We start from the raw sequence: 22,104 nt of genomic DNA on the forward strand, positions 1-22,104 counted from the left end.
TTAGAATTTCTAACACAAAAAGCATTAACATTTCAGCATCTAAATAGACACGCCTTGTTTGGGCATGAGCTCATTGAGTAAATAGACAAAAAAAATATATATATATATATTAACTGATAGACCGACAGCAATAACCGAACAACGACGTTAGCGACGGTTAATCGATTAACGGTTAACCGTTGACATCCCTAGTCTCTCTCTCTGTGAATTGTGGGTGTGTTTACAGTATTGCCTTGCATTCTGGGATACAATCCGCACAAATTGGATGACAGAAAGACTGTGTCCCAAGGGGCTCGATGTGTGCAGTGCAATGCGCTATTAGAGGAATTTAGTAGAGATGTGGGTATGACTCCTGCATGGACTCCTTCGTTTGTGCTGTGACAAATGAGTCTCTTTTCATCTGTTTCCTACACTGTATATAAGGCACTGAAGCGTACACACTCAATGCAACAGTTGACTACTCACAGTATGAATCACATGGTGCACTAGGCTGAAAAATACGATAAAATAGCTCCCGCCGTTATTCATCAAGTATTCCACTTTTCTCCCAACAAGGGCGAAAACTGTGCTTCTTTTTGTGTCTTTTGCTGCCCTTGTCACCAAAGCAATTACACATTGATGATTTTGCTGAAATGGAAAAGGCGCCCAAATGTTTTACTGATGCACTGCAAAATGTAAACTGTCTGTTAGGCTGTCCTATCTTTGTCTGTCTCATCTCTCATCTCTCTCTGGTCCTTCCTTCCCCAGTTCCCTCTCCTCTCTCTCTCCGCTTTTCCTTCATGTCTGTCTCTGTCTTTGATGATGATGAGGATGATAGAGAGCTTATTGATCCTTTGATCCTTTACAGGAAATGACTTTGTTATGGCAGCTACATTCACAGTCAAGACAACCATAATTTAACAACTTAATAATACAAATTTTTTTACTATTTACTTTATTTATTTATTTATTTCAGGGACAGTGCAACATTAATGAACATTTGCATGTAAATGTGCCGGATCATAGCCTTAGCTAATTTCCATCCGTAGTCCCTCGACAGGTGAGGTACAAAAAAGTTTAAAAAGAAGAAATAGAAAAAATAGTGCATACATAGGGCATACTATAATGACAAAAATAATTGCACTAAAACAATATAAAAATATAATACCTAGTGTGCAAAGTGCAAAAAGTGAATATAAAATGTTATAAATGCATCGCATACAATATTATACTATGCATACACCACAGTAATTATTTATCCATCTCTGCTTCCTCAATCTGTCTGTCTCCATTTCTCTCACACCCACCCTCTGTCTCTCTCCCAGTGTTTTCACGATGCCTAACTGTCTCAACTCAACTCTCTCTCTCTCTCTCTCTCTCTCTCTCCATCCAGTGTTGTATAGACAACTATGAGGAGATGGTGAAGATCCTGCTTGGCCGCGGGGCCAGTGTCAACGCTCAGGACAACGAGCTGTGGACGCCGTTGCACGCTGCTGCCACCTGTGGCCACGCAGGCCTGGTCAAGATACTCATTGCACAGTAAGACACACACACGCGCACACGCACACACACACACGCACGCACACACACACACACACGCACGCACGCACGCACGCACACACACACACACACACACACACACACACACACACGCACAGGGTCAGATATTTACTGGGATTTTTTGTTGCTGAATTGTCATTTAGTGCAGAGATTCCTTCAGTGTGTTCTTTTGGTGAGCGGCTCTTGAGCAGAAAACAACCGAGTACACAGCCTGAAGCAGTAGAAAATGATGGAAAAACAGTCAACAGTAGAAGAAAATGCCAACCCCACACACTGCATCAACAAAAATAAAATAACATATAACCTATGCGAAATAACTCAACAATCGAGGGGTGGATGATGGACTGTTTGGGGACATTGAAGAGAAAACGGTTCCAACCTCTTCTGCAATGCCTGCTGCAAGATTTCAACAGTGGGAAAGTATGGTTCATATCATGATTTAAAATCTTAGCAGCCAATATGCAATGCAAATGTATTTCAATGTATCAACTTTCCAAAATGCAGGGTGGCAGGGGCAGGACCTGCCCTACTCTGCATCTGATTGGCTTACACTGATATGTTACCCTAACCATAACCAATCATCACTCCTCATGCCTAAACCCAACCAATCACCACTGCTCAACGCAACCCACTCATGCCTAAACGCAACCCAATCACAGGCAGATTAGGGCGGGACCTCCGCCTGCCACCCTGCATGTCGGGACCCCCCACCACCCCCTTTTAGCCACTTGAGCACAAACACACGCACACACACACACACACACACACACACACACACACACACTTTACCTCCATGCCAAATTTCAGCTTCCTAGGGCGAAAACTGTGGCTGCCAAAGGGTGGGGACATTTTTGAGTACCGACTACCCAACCAACCGACCGACCGACAGAGCGACCTATAGAAAAAATAAAATAGACTTTACCCTTCTATCTGCCCCTTTTTTAATGTGAACAACTCTCCTGCTGTAGTCCTCATCTTGAACATGATGGTACATTCAGAACCAGTATGTGCCTCTGCAAATTATTAGTCCATTATGTGTATTTCATGTAGTCTGTTCTGTATTCCGATCATCTGTCCGCTTGCCTCCTACAGTGGTGCAGATCTGCTGGCGGTCAACTCTGACGGCAACATGCCCTATGACCTTTGTGAGGACGACCCAACACTGGACATCATCGAGACAGCTATGGCTAACAGAGGTACATTATGAGACCGCTATGGCTAACAGAGGTACATTATTATAGCTAACAGAGGTACATTATCAGACAGCTATGGCTAACAGATGTACATTATCAGACAGCTATGGCTAACAGAGGTACATTATCAGACAGCTATGGCTAACAGAGGTACATTATCAGATAGCTATGGCTAACAGAGGTACATTATCAGACAGCTATGGCTAACAGAGGTACATTATCAGACAGCTATGGCTAACAGAGGTACATTATCAGACAGCTATGGCTAACAGAGGTACATTATCAGACAGCTATGGCTAACAGATGTACATTATCAGACAGCTATGGCTAACAGAGGTACATTATCAGACAGCTATGGCTAACAGAGGTACATTATCAGATAGCTATGGCTAACAGAGGTACATTATCAGACAGCTATGGCTAACAGAGGTACATTATCAGACAGCTATGGCTAACAGAGGTAGGCTACATTATCAATGATTGAAGAAATGTCACCCTGGAGGTTTGTTCTGCTCTCGGAGCAGAAGATACAGATTGGAAAAGGATGACTCAAGCACATTGGTATTCCCGCTACGTCACATGACTGTGGAAAAATAGACGTTTCAATCTCCGTACTCAAGCATCAGTTTGCCCTCATTAATGTGCACTGTGCTGGAACAGGGGCCATTCAAGCCAATACAAAGTTTGGATGATTAAAATACCAAGACAACAACGCTTATTCAAAGTATGACACATGCATTCCGCAACATTCTTTAGATGTGAAAAATGTTGCATTCATCAACGAGGATCGGTTGCTATTTCATTCACTTTGCCCCATTCGTCAGGTGATTCCTAAACTTGGGGTCCTTGGACAGAACCTTGATCAAAACAGTTATCTATCTGTGGGTCCTCCAACAAGTTTGGGAGCTGATCACACAGACACACATGCAATAAATGACGTAATGCTTTGTTTCCACATACTTCAGCAGTTGCAAGGATTGTGCTTTGTCTCTTTTCTTCAGTATAATGTCAGCTAAGGGCCTGTGTCCACCTAGCGTCTTTTTCCGACTGTTAAACGCTGGGAGTGCGCTGGGGAGCGCTGATCCCAGCGCACAATATACAAGGAAGCAGTCTGAAACTAACGTTAGTTCAGTGCGGTAGTAGCTTGATAGCTGACAGCTAGCAAGCTAACAACACAGGTAGGCTACGTTATTAAAAGCAGTAAGCACAACACTCACCAGAAATATTAAGTGTCTAGCCAATCTGCTCCCACAATTGAGCCGTTCTGTCTCTGTTGCCATAGTTTCTCCATATGATTAGCTGCCAGAAAAGGAGCACCCGACACCAGCGTCTTTCTGAAAAGTTAAAATATTTTCAGCTGGGAGCGCTGGGAGCCGGCGCACAAAAACGCCGGAGCGCTCTGAAAATAGACGCTGGGTGCAGCGCACTTTCTCTAGACGTCCGTGTGCGCCCGCATACGATCTCCCCCCATTGGAAACAACTGAAAAAAGACGCTGGACCTGAGGAAAAGACGCTAGGTGGACACAGGCCCTAACACTCACTTGTACCATCACCATCCTCCTGTTGATAGAACCTTTTAAACAGTTCACTTACAACATACTGTATATTTTGGGGAAGCTGAGATGAGAGTCCTACTAACGCAAGACAGATATAAATACATGCATTCTTTTTCAGGTACACAATCTTTAAAACCACTGCATGTGAGTGGAATCGAAATACGATCAAGTGTATTCGACGAGTCTCTTTAACGTCTAAAAAGCCTTTTGTCACAGTGAACATCTGCAGGTGACCTTGCTCCTGTAGTGGGGGAATAGTTAGTGTTGGCTTCTGCAGGCTTTAAAGAAGTGTGCCAGCCACAGGAACAGATTGCTCTGGAAGGTGGCGGTGGGGTCGAGAACCTGGGGAGCGCTCCGTGTCCCAGCCAGGTTCTGTGATTGACACCTTGGGGAGCTGGGAAGATATTCATAGCTCTCGAATTCCCCAGGGGATGCAGATTGAAATACTGTATATTCATGCTGCGTCACTGTGTGTGTGTGTGTGTGTGTGTGTGTGTGTGTGTGTGTGCGTGTGTGTGTGTGTGTGTGTGTGTGTGTGCGTGCGTGCGTGCGCATGTGACAGTGTTTGAAAAAGAGTTAGAGTGGATGCATATATATTCGACACATTAAAATGCAAATGGGAGTCCAGTCTGTTTCAGATGTGTGTGTGTGTGTGTGTGTGTGTGTGTGCGTGTGCGTGTGTGTGCGATGTTCAAGATGCAAGATTTTTATTGTCACTCCATGGTACAAGTATCACGTGTGAAATTATTGTGCTGTGGACTCCGTTTACAACATAGTACAAATATAGCAGGGCATATGAGTGCAAAAACAACAAGAGACACAACAAGCAATAAGGCAGTATAGTGATAAGACAAGTCAGAGACAGTGGCATATTCACTGCACATAGGTGCACATGTCCTGTGCATACTTTAGCCGTGCTTATTTTAAATTCGGCGTATTTGACATATAGGTGCAAATAGCATATTCCTTATTAAACATACAATTAAACTCAGCGTTTTAAATTCGGCGTATTTGACATACGGGTGCAAATAGCATATTCCTTATTAAACATACAGTTAAACATTAGACATATGTAATGGTAGCAGCTACAGTACGGTACAGTACGGCTACTACACTATTTGTGTATGTTAAGGAGTCTCGTGGCCTGCGGGAAGAAACTGTTCCTCAAGCGTTTTGTGCGTGCTTTTGGGACCCTGTATCTTCTCCCTGAGGGCAACAGGGAGAACAGGCTGTTGTGGGGATGGTTTGTGTCTTTGATGACCTTCAGGGACCTCCTGAGGCACCGCTGTTTATACAGTTCATGCAGATCTGGCAACTCACATCCTGTTACGTGCTGTGTGTGTGAAACAAAGTGTGAGTGACTGAAAGAGAGACAGGGTGACAGATGGACCGACCTCGAGTAGAAATCACACTCCTCAACATAAGCTTCTGTCAAAGTGTTGTTCTCTTCTTCTTCTTCTTCTTCTTGTATTTGTAATTATACTTACCTGTTAGCAACACACCAGCCAATGTCTTGTGACGACATGACCAGAGTGACATGGAAAATTCCCCTCTCCCTCAACAAGCTGCCCATGAGCAAGGCACTTAACCCCGACTGCTCCAGTGCAAACCACTCAGTGGCCCACAGTAGAAGACTGAGAGGCTGGACCAGGCAGCACACCCAGCTGTGCTTGTGTGTGACTGTGTGGATGTGAAGGAGGAGTGTGCTACTGGAAAAAGGATCATGAGTGATCACTCAGTCAAAATTCTCTGGATAAGTAAAGGTTAGAAAATTCCGTTATTCAAGTGTCGAGTGAAATCGTTTGATGTTTGAACCGTGTAAGTGAGGCGAGAGAGAGTGCTGCTTGTAGAGGGGGGAGGAAAAAGAAGAGACAGTGAGCCTGACGTGTGCTCTCAGCTTACGATATAGGATGTCTCCAGCCACAGAAGGTACAGAGTGGTACAGTACAGTAGGTACAGAGTGGTGCAGTAGGTGAGAAGAATGATTAATAAGCTGATCAGAGGCAGCACAGTGCTGCTAATTGCTCCCTTCATGTTCTCAGCGCTGTATTGCTGGGTAGGACTACCCTCTCCAGGGACACTGCAGAGATGGGCACACAGGTGCTCTGCTTCCCCCCTCCCCTCCTCTCTCTCTCTCTCTCTCACTCACTCACACACACACACACACACACACATTTTAATATCTTTATTTGTGTTCACATTTAGACAAAAAAATCATTGAACACAAACAATAATAGATGCACAAACAATGGGGAAATCTCATAGTGACAGAAGCTACATTATACTGTATTCATTAATTTTGTCTAAAGAAATTAGACTGTTTTGTGTGTGTGTGTGTGTGTGTGTGTGTGTACTAGCGTGTACACACACACACACACACACACACACACACACACACACACACACACACACAGAGCATGTGATATGCAGCAACGACTGTTCTGACTCTTCCTGTCCCATAGCGCCCAGCTCATCTGCTGAGCCCCCGTGGGAGCTCACCTGGTGGGAGCTCACCTGGTGTGGGAGCTCACCTGGTGGGAGCTCACCTGGCGTGGGACAGTTGGAATAGAATGGGGAACATAAGCTAGATGGGTCAGACCCAGCCTATGCCTGTTCAAAATGGATACAGATGGGAGTGCAATGTGTCCAGTGGAGAGGTTTGGTTTAGGGCTGGGCAGTAATTCAATATTATCCTTTTATTGTCTTTTAGCGGAATCGTATCGTGATGGTATGGTTATACAGCATGTGATATCGTAATATCATGTTACACAATTACACAATTCTGCTGTCTAAATTGACGATAAGCAAATTTGACTCAAAACACTTTTTTCTTTCCTTTTTATTACACAAAATAAAGCATGAAACATTTTTTAATGAATATTATTTGAATATTTCTATTTTGTTTGACATCACACCTAACATTACCATTCAGTTCAACTGTACTGTATTTAACAAGATTTTGCATACATGAGCCATATGCCCATATCGTAATGCTGTATATCGATCCCGGGGAAAAATCTTTATGATTATCATCATATTGACTTCAACCATATGGCCCAGCCAGCCCTATGTTCCACTATTGGAGACTGACAGAAAGAACAGAAGACAGACAGATGAGTAGTACAGTAGCTGGAGGGATGGATTACATCAGATTCGACAAAATGGAGTGTCACCTTCCCGATCCCGCCTCCTCAAAGTGCTCATCTGGGTATGATTGTGATCCAGAGGAGAGTGAGGGAGCAAATACCAAATGACTTCAGCTCACCATTCATGTGGACCATGGCTGAAACTGTGGGATCTGTGTAGAAGATTTAAGAGAAATGCGTTTCCCTACGACAAAAGGATTGCGTGCCAGGAGACGTGACTAGAAACAACTGCAGTGACCCAGATACACCTCCTAACACAGTGTGTCGAGAAAGAGCTTGAGAAAATCTTGATGTGACGTCAGCCTTCAGGTTGTCTGTGTTTGGTTTCTCAATAACTGCAGGACTAAGAAAAATACATCATAAAACAAGAAAGTGGGATCAGAAATGTAACGCGTGTCGCCAACAGTTAGAGTTGATTTTTCTGATAGTGTAACCTGCGTTTTGTAACATCCGCTGCAGCTGGGATTTGAACTCAGAACCTCCCGCATGGGAGGCAGACGCTCTAGCAAGGATGCTAAAACCCATGGGCTCTCTAGCGTCTGTTGCTAGAGCATCTCTTGAGCATCTCTTGATAGAAAAATTAGTGGACAACGGACCAAGTTGTCTCATGATTTGGCGATTTATGAAATCATCAGAATAATTTCTGATGTGTGAGGATGTAATTGCAAAACGTTTGAGAGTTTTGAATGTCCTGAAGGCATTTATTATGACTGTATATCAATTTTACAGTCACAGTAGGCACATCATTTTATGCTCCCATGGACGAGGAACCTAAACTTCAGAGTGATCAAACTTTTCTTTGTGATAAAAACCATTAATTTGGAACTGTGATTTAGTTTGTAATTGTAGTGCCACTTCAAAAGCTATGCAATTCAGAACAGCCAGATTAAGTTGACCTCTTAATTAATGTATAACACATCCATATTCATATTTATCAGACGAGTGCATTCGTCTGAGAAATTAGCATTGTTACCCACATGCAGAATGTAAGAGGCACAGTTTTGAGTGACAGGCTGTTTTCATTCATGCGAATCTTCTTTTTCTCTAAGTTTTCTGGGCAATATAACACAACACAGTGGAGTTATAGGAGGCCTCGTTCTCCACGTGAAGCGTGGCGGGCACACCGTGAAGCATGGCGGGCGCAGCGTGGCGGGCACAGCGTGCAGCATGGCAGGCACAGCATGCAGCGTGGCGGGCACAGCGTGCAGCGTGGCGGGCACAGCGTGCAGCGTGGCGGGCACAGCGTGCAGCATGGGGGGCACAGCGTGCAGCATGGCGGGCACAGGGTGCAGCGTGGCGGGCACAGCGTGCAGCGTGGCGGGCACAGCGTGGTGGGCACAGCGTGCAGTGTGAAGTGTGGCGGGCACAGCGTACAGCGTGAAGCGTGGCGGGCACAGCGTGCAGCGTGGCGGGCACATCGTGCAGCGTGGCGGGCACAGCGTGCAGCGTGGCGGGCACAGCGTGCAGCATGGCGGGCACAGGGTGCAGCGTGGCGGGCACAGCGTGCAGCGTGGCGGGCACAGCGTGGTGGGCACAGCGTGCAGTGTGAAGTGTGGCGGGCACAGCGTACAGCGTGAAGCGTGGCGGGCACAGCGTGCAGCGTGGCGGGCACATCGTGCAGCGTGGCGGGCACAGCGTGCAGCGTGGCGGGCACAGCGTGCAGCGTGGCGGGCACAGAGTGCAGCCTCGCTGCTGGATTAGAGGTGGAATGTAGAGCCATCGTGACAGATGACATTCTGAGACTTGTACCACAAAACTACAAGGAAGTGGGGTACTTTGAGCATCATTGATAGTTACACTGGGAGGGGGGATACTGTATATTCAATCTGGGTATTGCTGCTGGCATGTGAAAACATTTCAAACTTGATCATTTTTATTTCAAAGCTTAAACTTCCCTCATATCTGCAGAATACAGAAGAAGAAGTTTGACTGGAATGAATCATAACTAGGCCTATTCAAAACCCTCAGTGTGATCTCATGAATTCATGGCTGTCAATCTGAGGGGGGGATAAGGAAGAATAAGAAAAGAAAAGTTTACTTTTTCAGGTCATTTTTATGCACCAGCATTTTTATGTTGTGCCCCACGCTCCGCCACATCTAGGCATCATCAAGGCAACCTTTATGTATATAGATATAGCATATTTCATACAATGTGCATCTGCATTCATTCTGTCTCTCTGTGTGCCTCAGATGTCAGGGGGGCTGTCTGCCCGCTGTGACGGGCATCCAACATGTTCTGCCTGTGTGTTTGATTGACATGCGTGTGTTCTGCCCGTGTGTTTGATTGACAGGTGCGTGTGTTCTGCCTGTGTGTTTGATTGACAGGTGTGTGTTGTGCCTGTGTGTTTGATTGACAGGCATCACCCAGGAGATGATCAACGAGACACGAGCGTCAACAGAGAGGAGGTTGCTGGGAGATATCCAGGAGCTGCTGAGACAGGAAGTGGAGGTCAACCAACAAGACTCCCAGGGAGCCACACTGGTAAGACATTGTGCGGTGTGTGTGTGTGTGTCTGTCTGTCTGTCTGTCTGTCTGTCTGTCTGTCTGTCTGTCTGTCTGTCTGTCTCTGCGTTTCCCATCTGTTCAAGTCACCACCCGATCGGATCCTCAGTTGGAAGGTCAACTTCTGGAATATTTATCTGTCCTCTGTCCTTGCGTTCTTTGGTTTTAGAATCACCCATTGGCCATTAGATATTACATCACACGCATCACGGAGGACACAAGAAAGAACATGAAAGTGAATTGAGAAAGGTTTTATACCAAGTCACAGCCACATGACTCAACTCGTCTGGAGGAGTGACCTGTTTGAATAGAAACGAGGAGGTGTATGCCATTAAGTGGCCACCGAGTGTGTGTTAAGGTTGATCTTTAGAAACTGTTGAGGATGAGCATCCAGTGGTGCTGATGTTTGATGCAGACAGTAGCTGTGTTTCCATTACAGTTTTTCGCAAAATAATTGCGATATTTCTACAACTTCGACAATGTACAATTGCGACTTGTAGGCGTTTCCATTGAAGTTGAGTTTCGCAATTCCCGTTACCAGCAGCTGCCACAGTGATTACGCACGCGGATCTGCCCCATATCCCGTCCCCTGCATGCTCAAATCCAACCAATGGTCAATGCAAATTACCACATGAAGTTACAACGCATATAAACGAGCCTGATTATCAATTCAAAAGAACATGTTGCGGGCTGCGGTGAATGCAGTGAGCGCGACTGACAGGCAGAGGAAAAAAGGTAGCCTACAACTTGTCCCATTTTAGAGATGGAGGAGGGGGGGGAAGGCTGATATGGTGCAATAGGCAGAATATCGTGTATTATAATTATAACATTGCACCTGAAACGTGTGTAATGTATTAATCACTTCAGTCAACAGCACCGCACCGGTGTGCTTTTCATCCCGCCGATCATCTCGCCGCTGTGCCAAATACGCGCACACAGGCATGGATCGATTTCTCCCATTAAACATGATCTATTTTCCGGCTCCGCTTTTGCACAACAGTCGTCTTTCTGCTAGGTAGCGTTGCTTCAAAGTTTTCCACTTGCTGCGAAGGTTTTGCCACGACTTATCAAACCCTTTCTCCCTAATTTCCTTTCATTTTCCAAAGGAGAAGATGGGTCACATGACGTGCTAATGCGAAAAAACTGTTTCCATTACACTTTTGCGATAAACTGCTATATCGACACGTCTGAAAAACCACCTCATGAGAGCGAAAAAACGTTTTGCGATATTTGGGAGGTTTTTCGAAATTTACGTGTTTCCATTACCCAATTTCTATTGCGATATTTAGATTTTGCGCATTTGTGAGGGTAATGGAAACACGACTTGCGATGCTGAGAAAAATGAAAGTGTACATTTTCCTATGTGAATGCCTTAATGATGCCTTCAGAATGTTTCAGGGATTTAGCTATACTGGGAAAAGGCAGTGACAGACCAATAGCTGCATGAACATAGCCTGATTAGTCTGATGATGGAGCTGCTTGTCCTCTAGCTTTATGCATCCTGTTAATCTTCATTCTACCATGATGAAGCAAACTAGAGCAGAAGAGAGAAAGAGATGTACAGTAGACCTATTATAAAGTTATGTAAGCTTAAGCTGCTGTCTGTTGTGGAACACAACATTTGTCCTCATTTTGACCAAGGGGAATGTGGCTGTAAAGAAAGAACAATCAAAAAGAAAATGGATAATCAGTCAGTGCATAAACAAAGCCTTCTCATGTTTTTTCCCTTTTTAATATTTTCATTATGTTGTTCTGTTTAGTGTGTTAGAAAGGTGAAAGACGAACTTCAGATTGGTGCCAGAACATGCTTGCGTGCGTGTGTTTCAAAGAGGCTATAATTTGTCCATGACAACAATTACAACAATCTGTTTTTATTGGTTAAAATAAACAATGAAACCATAAAAAAGTGATGGTGGCCGAGAATAGAATGGGTATATAAAATGCCAAAATGCATATATTGATTGATTTGCTGAAAGAGTCAGTGTATTGCCATTTTTTCAGTGATTGTTTTTGTGTGCATTGTGCTTTCTTCCCTGCCTCCTAGGAGATGAATACAGCGTGTGTGTATATCGCATAATGGGCTGTAAAAATGTGTCTTGTGTGTAATTACCTTTTACTGTACCCGTCACTGTGAAAGAATTGCCCTTTTCCGGATCATTTGTTTTGACATGATGTCTCTGCTCCCGTCTGGCTCGCCCATGCCTCCTCCTGTAGTAAGAATTAGATTTATTTCAGTGAATGATTACAAAATGATCTATTTAAGAAGCAACCCATTCACTACAGGCCATTATGCACACGCAGTGCATGTGTCTGTACTCCTTACGATGCACAAGCCAGCCTCATTTCCCCACAGAGATCAGTACAGTTTGATCGTCGTATCTCATCGCTTGTATGCATTTCTCCAGTGCAGACACTCACATATGTACTGTATCAAGTCTCCCGACACTAATACAACTGTGTAATACACTGAGATCATATGCTGAGTTAGGGATGTTCATTTGAAAAATTTCCATAATCGAAAATCGGGAAAATTAACGATCAATTATCGATTATCGATCATATTAATAATATATATATATATATATATATATATATATTTTACAAAATGAATGCCTATGGCAGAAAATACGAAAGACAACGTGTTCTCCTCAATGAACTCTTTATTTCAATGTCTCCTCTCCAACACTGCCGGTGTGAATTCCCCATGTTTAAAACAGTTTTGTTGGCACAAAGGCCCATGCCCAGCCAGAAAACTAGAGACTATATGAAGCTCCACCTCACGTTAGTTGGCTGTGCAATGGAGTGGGGCGAGGAGGAACGAATTCCACCCAAACCTAGTCCACACAAAAAAAAAAAAAAATGAATAATAACAATAATCGATAAAAATTCCACATGATCGATTCAATTCCTTAACGATCAATTATCGATTTTCGATAATTGATGAACATCCCTAGCTGAGATTGTCCAAACATATTCCTCTTACTAACATGCTTGTAATGTCAGGCCAGTATGTTTTCCGACCAAAATAAGTTATGAAAATCCTCACGCTTCCTCCTTGATCGCTACAGCTTTCACGGCTGTATCCATATCGTATGACTGTGTGCAGCCAAGGTACAAAATAAATAGAAAGTGCACTCAGAGTGCAGACCTCCGCCAAGGCCAATAGTCCAGTCTGCTATGATATGCACATTTTGTGAGTCAGATAGGATCTGCTCCAAAATGTAATGGGCTCGTCTTTGGCTCATGCTATACCTTTCCGCAAAATTTCATGAAAATTGGCCCAGTAGTTTTTTTCCATAATCCTGCTAACAGACAAACAAATGGCACCGAAAACATAACCTCCTTGGCGGAGGTAAAAACAACAACACAGAGGACAGTTATTATAGGAATTAGCTTGTTTTATTTTTCTGGCTGCTAGTAGTAGTTGCTCTGGCTACGAGAAGGGATATGAGCTGGCATCCACAAGCTTAAGACATAGGAAAAATGAATATGTGTTTTGATTAAGACAGGAGTGCGGCTATGGCTATGAGGGTTCCAGGGGATCCCCATCAAATTGATGAATTGTTATTATTGTTTAATTATTATTCATTACTGTTTCATTTACAAGAAGTAAAGACAATTACAGAATATTATTCATTATTTCATTCACAATACGTTAACACAATTAAAGAATGTAGAAGAATGACTGTTTCGATCATAGTTTCATTGTTATCTCTCTGCCTAGCATAAAAATACCGTAGTCATGGAACTCTGGACAAAATCATCTCCCCCTGCAGTTATCTACCTGGTATTTGCTAAACAAACTCTCTGAAGTCAAAGTTCTGTCACAAAAATATATTGTTACGTTACATATCCTTGCACATTTTTAAGTGGGTACACTCAAATCCTGGAGCTTTCCTAGTGGATATACTGCGTATAGTATACCTGCGTATCACGTAGACTACGCCACTGTCCTCCAGCATTTAGTCAGGGGCAGGCATCACGACAGGGTAGCAGTGGCATTTCACCTTGGAGATGCAGTTCTGTTTTCAGCCACCAGAAGTCACAAATATTCAGTTCTGTTGCTTGTAGCTGGATTGACTTGGATTGATTGCTAGATACCTGTTGACGATTAAATGAGTTTTACCGTACACTATGTGTGTGGTCGGCATCTGGTTTTGTTTTTAAGATGTCAGCCTACATTAATGCGCGTCTTGCGCGAATACTATGAGTTAGCTTAAACTGCGAGTGATACCGACGTAACGATTATACTACTGTGTGTCCAGTTGGCGCAGTGGTTAAGGTGCCGTGACTCACAATCGCTAGACTGTTGGTTCAAATCCGCTTTTTTAGTTTCACTCTTATTATTTAGGCTTTATCAATAAATATATCTAATAAAGTAATTCAATGAAACTTCTGTGATTGGAGGTGTCCAGTGATATTACAATACCTGCACTCACACACTCAACCCTGTAACAACATTTAGATGAAGCGGCTTGTGAATGCTACTGCGCGTCTTATTCTCTCTAGATTATGATGGTGTAGCCTGACGTCCTCTATAGTCACTATTTGTGGGTTAGACTTAGTACATTGTTCTCTGACTTGTGTATGAAGGCTAACCCTGGATTACGGCAGAAAACTACAGCACTCCATCAGATCATGTGTACTGGTAAACAGTGTTGGGGGTAACTCATTACAAAAGTAACATATTACATGTAATATATTACTTTTAGCAGTAACTCAGTAATATAACTTATTACTTATAGGATTTGAGTAGTATTATACCAGTTACTTTGTCAAGTAACTCAAGTTACGAATTGAGTTACATTTGATTAAATCAAAGCACATATTTCAAAAAGATACAATCATTTCCTAATCAAACTGTGTGTTTTTATGCAAATAACCACTATAGATGACAATAAGAAAGGAAAATAATAACATTTAGAATTTTTGGACTGTTTACAATGATTTCAAGGTGGTTGAAATTATTTTTCGGGATGGTTCCCGGGGCGGCGATGTCATTCTGCTGCTGCCGTTATTTTGGTGAAAGTAATGCAAAAGTAGTGTAATAAGTAATGAGTTACTCTACACAGAAAGTAATATTGTAAAGTAACGTATTACTTTCAAACGAAAGTAACTAGTAATATGTAGTATATTACATTTTGAAAGTAACTTGCCCAACACTGCTGGTAAACGGTCAAATCTTTGTTCCCCCTCTCTGCCCTTGTTAGCTCCACATCGCAGCGGCCAATGGCTACGTGCAGGCAGTGGAGCTGCTGCTGGAGGGGGGAGCGCGCATGGACCTAAGGGATTCAGATGGATGGCAGCCACTCCACGCCGCAGCCTGCTGGGGTCAGGTGAGGCTAACACTTAAACGGGGAATGGAGGGACATTATGCACACACACACGCAGGTCAGCACCCGCACACAAATGCACAACAGACACTACACCAATTATGCAAATGTATGCACACACACTGGAACAACAGAAACATGCAGAGGTACACATGACACACACACACACACACACACACACACACACACACACACACAGGCTTTTTAAACCATTAATCTAATCGAATTTGCCACTGTTGCCTTCCAGATGCATGTAGCAGAGCTGCTGGTTTCTCATGGAGCAAGTCTCAATGCCAAGACCTTCCTAGAGGAGACTCCCATTGGTATGTTTACAACACCCCGATGATATGGGTCCACCTGTGGGGCTGTGGGGACTTGCTAGTTCAGCACATTCATTCCCATCCAAAGCTGTTTTTAGATATTCCTTGAACCAAATCTAAACATTTATTTGTATCTGTCATGTTATGTGTTGTGTTGTGTTGTGTTGTGTTGTGTTGTGTTGTGTTGTGTTGTGTTGTTGTGTATGACTTTAGTGTAATATTAACAGGCATTAAGACTTAAGAGAGACTGCTAGCTCAGGAAGACCTGTGTCTATCGCTATACAGTGATCACAGGAATGATGCGGTTTTATTTCTGTCTCTATTCAATGTGTAAGAATAAGAAGTATCCAAATTGTGTATACGGTCTGTTTGAATTCAACATATCAGATCTGGCATGAGTCAGAAACACAGACACGTGTACAGTTCATCAAAATAAGAGAGCACCAAAGCACAATTATCGTTTAATTTGAAAGGAGTCGATATATTCTGTCCTTGATCCTTGTCCGTTTCAGATCTGTGTGAGGACGAGGAGTTCAGAGCCATCCTGCTGGATCTGAAGCACAAACACGACATTATCATGAAGTCACAGCTCAAACACAAGACCTCACTATGTAGGCGAACATCCAGTGCGGGCAGTCGCGGGTAGGTGCTGACATCTGGTGGTGGTGGCACTGCTACTACATTTTTATTTTTATTTTTTTATCTGCCCTGATTGGCAGTTCAGCCTCCCCTTTATTGGGTTGGGCTTTCAGATACAGTAAGACATTAACATCTACTTCTGTTTTGCTGTGTAGTTTTTAGGAATATCCTCGTAGTTGTTCCCTTGAGTCCTATTGTGGCAATAGCTGCCTCATCTTCATTGCTAATCTTACCCATAAATGGGGAAATTGCAAAACATAATCTTATGCAGGGAACTTCAGTGCTGGGACAGAGTGAGACGTCACTGATAGGGATCACTTCCTCATGTTTGCTTGTACAGTAATGCTACCATCAGCCCTATGCCCAACAGCACATTTCTATCTTTACCCTTTCCTGTGCTACTCTGAGGTAAAACTAAAGGACTAAATGCAACCTAAAAGATGATCTATGATATATTTTTTTTTTTGCAAAATAGTAATTTAGATTTGAAAATACATTTTCCATGATTGGTGTCCCGAGCGCGTCTTTACTTTCACTAATCATTGCCTGCTGCCATCTTGTGTCCGCAGAAAAGTGGTTCGGCGAGCCAGCCTGTCGGACAGACACAACTTGTGTCGTAAAGAGTACGAGACGGAGGCCATCGTGTGGAGGGGAGGGAGGGAGGAGGAGGAAGAGAGAGAGAAGGAGTCTGAGCAGGACAATATCCAGGTGCTTAATGTGAGTCTCCTCATTACTGCGTTGTCTTCATGTTGCCAAGCTTACCTATGAATCTTTAGCAACTGAGTAGGGATCAAGTTGGTGCTTGTCTTATACTTTATTTTGGCAGGTTGAGGTATTTTTTTTTATTTTTGACTCACCAATTTGAGTATACCTATTCATTATTATACATATTAAAGGGGGGGGGGGAATCATTTACTTTAACACTTTTGAAAGACAGGAATTGGTGACACTGTATATCTTGTATTTTGGGTGGATAACTGGCCAAATGTAGACAACATCACGTCACATCAAAGATGTTTGCAGCTACAATGGAGTAGCATGGTGTAGACTCAAGTGCTTCAGGATAAAACCACAACAACAAATAGGCAAAGAACATTACAAAAAAAAGATGATAAGCATGATAATAGATATGTTCAAGACGTCACACAGTAACCACACACAGTTAACACCATTATTTTAAGCTAACCCAAGGCTTGTGAAGATAAGATACGATCAACTGTATTAATCCCACACATGGGAAATTCACTGGAAAAAAATACATGTTTTAAGTCTGCTTTTAAAATGTATGTGTCTATGTCAGGTTATGGTGTCAGTACCTCACAATCAAAGAGCGAGGGCTTCTTTATAGACTCACCATTTTACACCGAGGTTCAACAGTCGTACTGGGAGAAATCCATTGTAGAAGAGGAAGAGAGAGCAGTTTCTGCACTAATAATAGCCTCAATAGACCAGAATGCAATGCAGCCAGTATTTGGAGAGAGAGAGAGAAAAAAAAGTAAGGGTCATGTTTTTTTCCCAACTGGAAATTCTCTCTTGCTCTTAATAAGCAAATCACTATTGCTATTGAGAAGTAGATGAGGCAGGTTGAGAGAAAGTGGGGTACACCAGAAAAGTAAACCCCAACACTCCCAACACAAATGTCCTGAAATGCGTTGAACATCACAGATCGATGATATCTAATCTAAGCATCTCTGAGGGTGAAAATTCCCTTCAACATAGTGAGTGAATGGCCTTTCTATCACATTTTATTGGAGCGCTCAAGACATCACACTGAAATCAGACCTCCTGAGTATTTCATCTTCCCAAAGAGCAGCCTCATCGACAGAGTCAAGTAATCCTTCTTGATGTTCTACCACAGGTCAAGCCAGTAGCAGCTGGACCGGTGGAGCCAGAGAAGCCCAAGCAGCCGGAGAAGCCCAAGCAGCCCACCATCCTCAAAGACGGCAGCAGCAGCAAACCGAATGGCCTCATCGTCTCCACCACAACCTCCACCCCGCCACAGCCGCCCCCCAACGGCAACACGCCACCGTCCTCCGATAAGGCCGCGGTCGTCGTCACCGCCCAGCCCGCCGCCGCCGAGGAAGCCTGGCCGCGGGAGCGCGCTCAGACGCTGTCGGAGCTGAAGAAACAGAGGTCCGCCGCCAAGCTGTTGAACCGCCCCTTGCTCAACGGCCACCTGGGGAACGGCTCCTTGGACTCGTTCGCCGCCGACGCCAAAACCAGCCCGGAGGACCCGCGCATGCCGCTGGTCTCCTCCAACGGCAGCGCGGTTTACTACACGCCGGCCAGCGGCGACCCGCCCATCCTCAAGCTGAAGCAGCCGGTGGAGGAGGAGCTGCCCAAGACGGGGACCTGCTGCTGCGTGTCGTAGCGCCGTTAAGTCACGTGACTTGTTTACGCAAAACAGGAAGTGATTGCACAGAGCGAGAGAGGACGGAAGCGAGGAAAGTACTGAAGGAGGGAATGAAGGAAGGAAGGAGAGACGGAGGAGGAAGGCACTAGAGATGGATGGAGCTGATCTGAAGAAAGCGTGTCCCTGTACCCAGTACCTCACCTGAGCTCTCCCCTCCCCCACCCAACTTCCTGCCTGCAAAGGATGGAGAGCCAACCTTTCATTTGGAACACGTCGCCCATCCTGTGGCGGTTGTTTGACAAAGAAAAGGAAGAAAAGCCAGGATGGAGCAGATTCCTGTGTGCCTCCCTTCCCTTGCCGTTACTGTGGAGGCGGTCAGCGGTCCTGTGGCCACGCTGGAGAGGAAGTCAACGAAAGTGTAGAAGCTTGTCCCCTGAACCTCGTGTACCTCCCCTGAACCTTGTGTACCTCCCCTGAACCTCGTGTACCTCCCCTGAACCTCGTGTACCTTCCCCTGCCATCTAACTCCCGCTGCTGAAATTGGAGATCCTTCCTCCGAAAATACAGGCTTGTTTGAAGTGTTTGAAGAGGAGAGGAGAGGAGAGGAGAGGAACTAACCAGTGCTCGTTTGTGCCCTCAGACCCTGCTGGGATTCAAATTCCTTTTCAAATATGGAGTCTCTCTACTGTACCAAACGGAATGGAAAGAATGCGAGGGGGAGAAGCGGGAGTCTTTTTCCGGCCCTGCTGTCCCTCTGCACCTTCAAGAATGCAAACAAGGACAGTTTTTTCCAGGATTTCTCCTGGGAAAAGGCAAGACAGATGATCATACGATACCGTGGGTTTTGCCGGTGGAGAAGGAGATAGAAGAGAGCCTTTTTTTTCACCCACAAAATGGATGGCGTGTTATATTGCGTAGGACAGAGTCACGTTGTTGTCAAACCACATTGTTCTGCTTTTACACCAAGTTCCTGTTTTGTTTGCAAATGTGCAGAAAGGCCATAGAAAGGACAGGATGTATTTGATGGTGTCGTGTTGTACTGCAGCCTATCAAAAACGTAGCAACAAGAGATCTGTGAAATTTCTTCCGAAGTATCCTCCACGTTGAAATCCTGGCTGCATAAGTAAAGGGAAGGAATGCCATAAAACAGTGTTACAATATTCAGGAAGTGTATTTCTGCAGCGGAAGATGATAAGAAAGAATACAGTACTGCACTAGTGTTTGAAACTATAACTGTACATCTGTCTGTCAAATTATTCCTCACCTCACCGACTGACAGTGGTGATATTCTACATAATTCACTTATATCCATATAGATGATTTAAGCAAACATTAGGTGGGTTTCCATCCACCCGTTCTTATCCGCATTTTCAATTGTCACATTAAAGAAACTGAGTGAAAATGCAGTTTGGGGGGTGAAGTAAAATAAAATCGCAATATTGCAAAAAAGTCTTTACGCTTGGGGAGGTGGAAAATTAGGTGTATCGATAAACGGTAAATGTGACTAAGTGCAGTGGAACCAGGTTAAGCGAATCTTCCGTTGTCTCAGTTTCCATTCAAAAAACGTGCATTTCATGTTGCCTTACTTACTGGCAAACGTTAACACCCTGAGCGTAAAACATGGCAAAACGTTATTACGAATCAGTAGGACGTACTTTGCATGTCAGCACTCGGCATACACTAAATTCTCTTGTAAGTTAAATAACAGCACATTATTTGAAGGTTTAGACCGCTGTGTTTTAATGGAAGAAGACTGCTGTAGGGTTAATAACAGGCAACTCACTTCTAGAATTGACATTTTATTCACTTACAGCAACTGCTCGGTAGATTATATGTATATGCCGAATTGAAGAGTGACACCTGGTAATCCATTTTATGGTGTAGCTTTGTGGATAATTAAGAAACTTTAAATTAATCGATGTTTTTCATAGAGTTCAGTCAATGCCTGCAAGACATTTTGCATTTTCTTTTGCAGATTTTTTTGAAAATTCCGTTACAATTTGTCATACATTTGGATGGAAAACCCAACTATTGTTGAAAAAATACTGTACATTTTTTTTTTTTTTTTATTTATGAAAATAATGTATAAAAAAATGTAATGATTCGTAAATAAGTTGAGTGTATTTATTATTTGGATGATCTGTGGAGAGTGAATGCGATAGCCTATAGGATGAGCCGGTGAATCTTCCGGCAAAGCACCTTCTGAAATGGAAATTCAAACTGTTCAACTGACAAAATAAGGTTAGGGTTTACTGTCTGCTTTGTCTAGAGCTTATTGAAAACACACAAACGACAACAACCCATACTGGGACAATTCCAGATTTAATTGTGAGCCCAACAGTGTTTTTGTTTGTTTTGTGGCCATTGTGTGGCTTTTTCCTCTTCTTTCAGTCACTGTACTGTAACTTTCTCATTAACAGAAACTGTAAATGTTATGTATGAAAATAGTGTCATGTATTACTGTAAGTATAGTAATGAGTATTCCGAAGATACACATGGACTATAATGCTTGAAGACTAATCCAAGCAACGACGCCGTCACTTTTTCAACATGATTTCACACATGGATTGGTATGTAGCGACCCCATGCCGTGTACATCACACGGTCTCTGACACAACTGTTCTCTGACATTAGAAGTTCCAACACAACACTCACACTCTCCAGTCTAGAAACCAAATACTAGAAGTAGCTCCTCTAATCGTCTTATGAGTGCCAAAGAGTCTTCCATGATAAAATAAATAAATAAAATAAGAAAAACAGGTATGGACATTTGAAATCTTTGGGGGAAGGCTTTTCCTTAGCTTTTTAAGAGTGGTGGCCCCCTTGTTCATTACCCACAATGCCACTACCACGTTGTCCCCCCACCCCCTATTGTACAGTGTCAATGACGCGTCCAGATGAGTTTGTAAATATGTTTGCATCGTTAGCCCTTTTTTATCTGTTCCCATTAACGGCATTTCCATGTCTGTGTTATTATTGTCACTCGTATAAGAATATGAAATGCAAATACCCACAACAATGAACAATAATAGTAGACCTATGGTTGTTGGGGGTTACTATGAGTGCCACACTTTGTAGTGCAAAGGTCCAAAATCCCCAGGGAAAGTCACATGCACCCAGATGCCATCATCATACCTACTGTGTTGGGTTCGATTCAGAATTGAGTTTTCTATGAAATTCTTAACTGTAGTTAGTTTTGAGGATTATGTATTTGTGGGAAGCAGTTTGTTTTTGAGCTACATTTGAGGAAGTAGAAGTTCATTCATTCGCAGTCAAAGAAATTGTCATTTCCCCTATTTTGTTTCCTTCTTTTTTCAGAGGCTTTCAAGTTAGCGATAGCCTATTGCTGTGATTGGACAATTTTACTTCACTGAATTCATTCCAGCTCATTCATGTCAGTATTAGTTGCTTCAGCTCAACTGAATTCAAATTCCAGTTCTGCTTCCTAACTAGATATCAAATTCAAAATTGTAATTGAATCGTATTGATGTGGACTTCACAAATCTTTCTTTCCGAACCTCA

General features: G+C 43.4%; 1 protein-coding gene across 2 annotated transcripts in view; it reads left to right on the forward strand.

Annotated features, from left to right (window-relative positions):
- The window catches only part of ppp1r16b (protein phosphatase 1, regulatory subunit 16B), a 119,535-nt gene extending 98,930 nt beyond the window's left edge, over positions 1-20,605 (forward strand). For both annotated transcript variants that reach the window (XM_083661083.1, XM_083661084.1), the window contains 8 exons: positions 1,373-1,518; positions 2,632-2,735; positions 9,792-9,916; positions 15,148-15,273; positions 15,518-15,593; positions 16,103-16,232; positions 16,799-16,946; positions 18,088-20,605. In XM_083661083.1, coding sequence (XP_083517209.1) covers positions 1,373-1,518; positions 2,632-2,735; positions 9,792-9,916; positions 15,148-15,273; positions 15,518-15,593; positions 16,103-16,232; positions 16,799-16,946; positions 18,088-18,600 — 1,368 coding nt within the window. In that variant the 3' untranslated portion in view covers positions 18,601-20,605. The remainder of the gene's footprint in view (positions 1-1,372; positions 1,519-2,631; positions 2,736-9,791; positions 9,917-15,147; positions 15,274-15,517; positions 15,594-16,102; positions 16,233-16,798; positions 16,947-18,087) is intronic.
- The last annotated feature ends 1,499 nt before the right edge of the window (positions 20,606-22,104 follow it).

This window comes from Poromitra crassiceps (assembly GCF_964638095.1).
Source record: "Poromitra crassiceps genome assembly, chromosome: 25".
Lineage (NCBI taxonomy): Eukaryota > Metazoa > Chordata > Actinopteri > Beryciformes > Melamphaidae > Poromitra > Poromitra crassiceps.